The 7143-nt window shown below is 45.5% G+C and overlaps 1 protein-coding gene across 1 annotated transcript in view; it reads right to left on the bottom strand.

Annotated features, from left to right (window-relative positions):
- Positions 1-51: 51 nt before the first annotated feature.
- Positions 52-7143, bottom strand: part of LOC108792679 (torsin-1A-like) — a 37247-nt gene continuing 30155 nt past the window's right edge. The window contains exons 5-8 of the mRNA XM_018563513.1: positions 5178-5443; positions 3544-3719; positions 1481-1599; positions 52-302 (exon numbers count right to left, since the gene is read on the bottom strand). Coding sequence (XP_018419015.1) covers positions 52-302; positions 1481-1599; positions 3544-3719; positions 5178-5443 — 812 coding nt within the window. The remainder of the gene's footprint in view (positions 303-1480; positions 1600-3543; positions 3720-5177; positions 5444-7143) is intronic.

Genomic DNA, 7143 nt, shown 5'->3' with positions numbered 1-7143 from the left:
AGTACAAGGATAAAGGGAAGAGGATCGCACCTCTACTGACCAGCAGCTGGCTTAACCAGACAGACGAAGGTCCAATTTTGTTGAGACAGTTTTACAGCCTTTATCAGAGAATATTCGAAGGTCCTTAGGGAAATAAGTCATCTCTTTAGCCACAAGGGATGCCAGCTCTTCATCGGCCTTTAGCCCCCGATGTCTTAACTCCGCCAAGGCGCACTGCTTTACATGTCTGTACTCCAGCGGTAGAAAAGGGACATAGAAGTCAATCAAATTCTTGTCAATCAGATTGCAGTGCCAAAAGCCATCTAGGGATACAAAAACAGGGTAGAATGACAGTGTAATGATGGCTGTCTCATCTGGTCAACCCTGATCAATCACATTATAATCCTCTTGAAAGAGACTATCACTGGAGGACTACTGAAAGCAGCTCGCAGGTATGAAGTGCAGGTACACAGAGGTGCACATACCTTTACATGCTTTTAGAATTCTCTGTTTTGCTAAATGCCAGGCTGTCTCATCAAGTATACTTCGGACACTTCCGGGTAGTGCTGGAGCTTGCTACTGTGCCCAAACATTCCTATTGGCTGATTAACGTGATGGGCAGCCTCAATGGCTAACAGGAATGTGCAGAAGGAGGGAGAGGGCAAGCTCAAGCAGAATTAGGAAATTAGGAAGCTCCTTTAACCATTTGAAGCCCGGGGTGTTAAACCCCTTTCCTGTCCAGGCCATTTTTCAGTATTCAGCGCTGAGGTGCTTTGCCTGAAATTTTTGGGGACAGATAGCACTTACTTTTGGTGGCATTTAATTACCACTGGGTTTTTTTTATTTTTTACTATATAAAAAGGAAAGGAAGTACAGAAAATTATGTACGCCCATGAAATCACAAACACTACCATACCCAAAATTTGTGTTTTGTTATTTTTAGAAAACTGCTTATATATGACTATTTTTTCTTTAACCCTTAACTTTTTTGCTATTAAATAGGGAGCTAACAAGCCCCCTATGTGATAGCACAGACACAGTGACAGGTCCACTTTATGGAGACATCAGGGGTCTATTATATTACAAACAGCTGACTTACGCTTTCAGTGATTGGAGGGGAGATCAGCTACTGGAAGTGTGATAATCTCCCTCTGAATAAAATAAACAGACCTGTTATCACATTGCCTGATGAAGGGACCCTGTGTGGTCCCAAAACATCATTTTTTTTCTTGTGATTTCATGATCAATGTAAATAAAGGCATTTTGATCATGAAGATTTTGGTATGCTAGTGACTTACTCTCTATGGCTGTCACAGTAGTTGGGAGGACTGTCCTACAGGCTGCCAATCGTAAACTGTGACTGGGAGCTGAATAATGTACTTTTCGTGCAGACTCCAGCACAGGACAAAACACATCCCAGGAGTCAGGTCACCAATACGCATTGAATTGAACTGATCAAATTCCACATTTAAATGCCCAGCCCTGACCCAATAGCACTTACTGTCTTTGTTGTTGAATACCTCGACAGCCAGCACAGACTCCAGATCCTGCAGCTTTAGCTCCTCTCTCCTCTTACTGGATCCCAGCACCACTCTGTTGATCACATGGCCCCCTGCATTGCTAATGAAAACATGAAAGTTATGGGATGTAGTCTGGTTTACCTCAACACAGTTAAATGTAGAAAGGAAAACCCGATGAGCAAAGTCGCAGATTATTTTTCAAGAGATAACCCAAAGACCCATATCTTGTGACTTCATTCCATTATTTGATCTTGGCTTTGATGAACCATTATAGAAAGAAAAAAAAAAAAAGCATCTATAAAAATGTTCCTCATGCTAAAGTGGAATGAATTGTCTACATGCGGACTGTCATGTCAGACCATAAAACAGTTGCAAGGTGACAGGTTATAAATAGTAATACAGGTAACCACGCATAATTCCTTTTCCTTGGCTGCATGCCTTCTCATTGCTTGAACGATGAAACTAGTTAGACAAGGAACAATTATATTAGAACTGATTCGGGAAACCAAAATCTAGGAAGGCAAATAGTAAGTAGTTGACGTGACAACAGACTCATCTGTAACCACAGAGAAATTTAAGAGGGGCTGAAAATCATGCCTCTTTATTGTTATTTGAGGTCAGACCAATTCTTAATGTTGGTGAACGATTGCAGAAAATGAACCCCCATGTGACATTAGATATGCAGAACTGCACCTATTTTATACATTTGAACCACAAGACATAGGCTTGAATGTACGGGTTCTCTTTAAAGCAAAATAACAGAGATTACATCCACCCAACGGTGCTGCTTAATTGGATATACTTAATAAGGACCCCGACACTATCTGACTGGCCTATTGATTTTCCTTTGCTATTCCCAGGTCTGACCATGGCAAGGGATGAGTTCTGCATGAGGCAGAGGTGCTGATCTGCTGCTCAGAGTCCCCCCTGGAGCACTGCTAAAACAAAAAATGGCAGGGGATTGGAAGCAGATAGTGACCTCTTGGTAGCAGGTAAGCATGTGAGGGCTCTCATTAAAAGAGAACTATGGCCAAAAAATATTTGGCTATAGTTCTCTTTTAGGTCACAGGGGGACATTTACTAATCTACTTCTGTGACCTAAAACTCAGCATATATATTATCGGGATCCACCCCGCTGCCTGATTGACAGCTGACTCTAGCTCTTTAGAGCAGTGCTTCTTAAAGTGTGGGTCGCGACCCCATATGGGGTCCCGCAAGTGAAAAGAGGGCGTCGCAATCTTAATCACCGGCCAGGACCGCCACCAGTGGGGTATGGCCGGTACTTGGGTGAGGGGCCCAAGCGGCCAGGGCTCCAAGCAAGAATCTTTTTTTTCGTTTAATGGTTAATGTGCAGTGTAGTGTAGTTGTTAAGGTCGCGGCCCCCCCTGTGAACCTAGTACCTTCTTGAGCACGTGCAGGCAGGAAGGTTTTTTTTTTCCATTGACAGAGCTTTCTTCAACCCAGAAGTGGAGCACAGCTGCTGGAGGTAACGGTAAGGAGGGAGAGGGGGGTTAGTGGTAGTAGTTGGTAATGACAGACACTGACCGTCCGTCCACGGCTGTGGCTGGGAGGGGGGGAGCAGGAGGAGGAAGAGAGACACAGACTGACATTGGGAGGAGGGGAGAGAAGAGGAGAGAGACACTGACCGCCGCTTTTTTACAAGGGGGGGGGGAGTTGGAGAAGGGGGGGAGACACCTACCGACGGGGGAGAGAGACCGTTCGATGCTGGGGTCCCTTAAAAATTTCCCCAGCCAAAAAGGGGTCATGAGTGGAGAAAGTTTAAGAAGGCCTGCTCTAGAGGAAGAGCCTGCTGTGCCCACTCCTTCCCCTGATTGTCCCTCCAAACAGCTCAGGAGGAACAGAGAAGGAAAGGAGGAATCCTTCTGGGGAGCAATGCCTGACAGTCACTACTCTCTAATCGCTCAGTTCAAGATCTTCTCCCTGGCTCTTATGCTGACCCACTGTCTTTATAACTATTTGAGTCACTGATCACAACAAGTAAGCAGATCAGGGAAGTCAGAGGTCAATATCTATCGGTTGGTACCTGAGGAAAATGAAAATAGCTTTACGGTATGACACGCCATCTATCTGCTCATAATAGTCCAGGAACGGCTTGATTGTGTCGATAAGACCTGGATGTAACTCATCCATGTTATCAAATATAAATATGGAACGAGGGCAGCTGGAGACATTTCCACGAATCCACGACTGTATCTGATCCTGAAAGATAAAGAGGACCTCGAATATTATTATCAGTCTGTACCAATATATCAAGCGTGGTGATACCTGTGACATTTGCCAGCGTGCTAATGTCAGCTCCCAAATAGTCTTTGGAGCCCCCAAATGGTTGATGTCATATCTGATCACATGTAGCGGAACCAGGCAGCGGCACATTTAAACAGATCAATCATGCAAATAAGATATGAATACAATGAGGGCAATGACCAATATATGAATTTATAATCATGGTTTCTGTGTGGGTTCCAGGGAGGTTATTTATGGTGTATACATCTATTTATGTTTTTTTATATGGATGAATTTTAGCATATTTATATGTATAGACATTATGAATTGAGTATAAAAAAATAATTTAAAAAAAAATGGAATTTTATTATATATATGAAGCAATTTACTTTATTATTGGATCAATTCCCTGCTATTCTCCAGTGGTCACCACAAAGCCCCTTTCTTTCTCTTTCCCCCTTTTTTTGATATACATTTAAACAGAGGCTAAGGTGGCGATGTCCTCGGCAGATAGATTTAGTTACACTGTTAGTGGTCTGCAAAGGCCTTGAGGTAGGTTTAGGTAACCTGTGCACTCCAGCTGTGCTGAAACCACAAATCCCATCACGCAGCTTGGAGTCATGCATGTGGTTGTCAGGATCTTGTAGTTTCATCGCAGCTGAAGTGCTGCGGTTCCCTACCCCTGCCTTAAAGGGTTATTAAACCCTCATTTGTTTTTGCATATATCTACTGCTAGCGAGGAGTAGATATATGCAAAAACGATTAAAAATAAATAAAAACAACAACTTTTTGAAAGGGTTAATACTTACCTGTGTCCCCGCCGTGCGCTCCTGTCGGAAAACATTTCTCGGACGGCCGCAAAGGATCTTGGGGCGGGCACATGCGCAGTTCAGATGTTTGGGAGAAGTCTATGGAGCAGCGTGCACCCGCACAGAATCCGTGAACATGAGAAGAGGAGGACAGAGGAGTCAGCGCTGGATCAGAGACCCGCACCCAGCACTGGAGGGACAGCTATAAACTACAGGAAAGAAGAAGATGATCGGACTCCTCCCCAGCTCCCCGCGGACACCAAGGACGCCGGTCCCGGGCCCGTAGGAGGGGCAACTGAGCACGGGAAGCACGGCGGGGGGGCGGCCCCTTCTTCGGGACACAGAAGCGATCTGGCGACAGGTAAGTCACCAGAATAGCTTCTGTTGTAAAGCCGACAGTCGGCTTTACAAGTTTAAACAGACTCCCGGCGGCTTTGTCTGTTTAAACAGCCCCAATGCTGGCGATGTACACTGTACGTCGTCAGTCACGAAGGGGTTAACTAACTAAATCTGCCTTCCGTCTGACCATAAACAGTCAGTTCCAGTAGCAATATAGAGAGCACTGCTCAAGCAAGTTCTTGGAACTCTGATATTATGTGCGCAAGCTCTGCAGATGTAAGAGCACCTTGTAGAGGGGAACCAGGTTGTTGTGGGGGAAATGCATGGTTGACTCAAAAAGATGGACGTATTTGCTGCTCATCCCCTTCTGGTGAATGTTCTCTGCAATGATTTTGCTGATGAAGTTCTTGCCGATTCCGGTTCCGCCATGCAGGGAGAGGGCCAGGGGCTTTTGGGGGTTTTCATTTTTCATAAATCCTGTGACCGCTCGGAAGATGACGTCTTGGGCCAGGTGCTGGCCAAACAGTTTATTGTTCAAATCTTCCTTGAAGGCTGATAAAAATAAGAAGCATCACAGTGAAACATCAGGCTAATGAAATGCAAATATAACATCATAATAATGATAATAAATAATTTTTTATTTATTTTTTAATATTTTTATGAAAACTAAGAAAGTTCCTTTAGGCCTCGTTCACACCAGTTGCAATGCGTTCCGCCCTGATTCTGGCCAGAACGCACTGCATTGCATTGTGGCCAGCTCACTTTTTAGTGGGACACGAGAGGAGCGTGACGGGCCATTGAAGTGAATGGCACCGTAGCCACGCCCTCCGACCGCAATGCGGTCAGCTGCACGGGATCGCGAGGCACATTATGCCTGCTGCAAGCACTATTTTGATCGCACCGGACCGGAAGCATAATGTGTCTTGCGAACCCGTGCGGCCAGAGGGCGTTGCTACGGTGCCATTCACTGCAATGGCCCGCCACGCCCCCTCCTGCCCCACTACAAAGTATAGGGACTATTATAGGGACTATTATAGTGACAGAAGTCCAAGTCATATCATCACCCAGCTTCATCCATTTTCTTCTTCCAAAAAAGCACTGTAAGAAACCTGCCGAGTGGCCTATAACACATATGAAGTAAGCGCATCCTGCAGAACTACATCTCCCATGAGCCCTCAGCATGCACTCAATGTGTGCACAGTTTTTGGGAGCAGTAGTCGGGTATGTGATGACAGGGGAGAAGAGAACTTCTTCTCATTACCTTCAGCATCACCGCATTAGGAAGGCAGGGATAAGACATTCACCATTCCTCATATTTCAGGGTGATATGATGACCACACTGCTGCCCGATCAGAATTATTATGATGCATTGAGGTGACCAGCCAACCAGAGCACAGAGAACTGCTTGCAGTGACCGGTCTCCTCAACAGGAAATGCTGCCACAAGAACAATTAGCAAAAAGCATTTCCAGATTGAGTCTCCCTTCTTAAAGAAGAACTATGAGGCGAGTGCTTTTCACTCACCTCATAGTTCTAGCCGACCTGTGACAATGAGACTGTCACAGGTTGGCTCAGTAGATCGGGAGGTGAGCGAACACATACCAGGTTCCCTCACCTTCCGATCCTGTCACGGCTCACTGCCGTGACAGGGGGAGGGGCTGGATTCCCCTCTCCCCGCTCCGATCTGCCAGCGCTGACTGGTGGAACGGACGGGGGAAGGGGCGGGTACAGTTGGCTCTGCCTCTAGATAGGCAGAGCCAGCTGTCACTCACGCAGCTGGGCGGATCCCGTCATCTACGTCGGGATCCGCTCCGGCGTCTCAGTATACCGCGAGCTGTAGCTCGCGGTATACTGAGCTTAGGGTAACGGGAGGACGCTAGTTTGTGTCCTCCTGTTACCCTAAGGAGAACTATGGGGAAAAACACTGACCCCATAGTTCTCCTTTAACGTAAAGAATACAGGACATAATAAAGCAAAGCTTCAGCCAAAAATATTTCTTTAACAACTTAAAGTCCACGGTGTTAAACCCCCTTCCTGCCCAGGCCATTTTTCAGTGTTCAGCGCTGCGGTACTTTCCCTGACATTTATTCCGTCATGCAACGCTGTACTGAAATACATTTTATACCATTTTTGGGGGGACAGATAGAGCTGTATTTTGGTGGTATTTAATCACCACTGGGGGTTTTATTTCTTAATATATTAAGGAAAAATTACCGAAACGTTTTTTTAAAAAAAATTCGCATCACCTTTCAA

The sequence above is a fragment of the Nanorana parkeri genome, unplaced genomic scaffold, assembly GCF_000935625.1.
Source record: "Nanorana parkeri isolate BGI_ZX_2015 unplaced genomic scaffold, ASM93562v1 scaffold669, whole genome shotgun sequence".
Taxonomy (NCBI): Eukaryota; Metazoa; Chordata; class Amphibia; order Anura; family Dicroglossidae; genus Nanorana; species Nanorana parkeri.
Note: the sequence above shows the minus strand (reverse complement) of the source record. Positions and strands in the feature narration are given on the sequence as shown.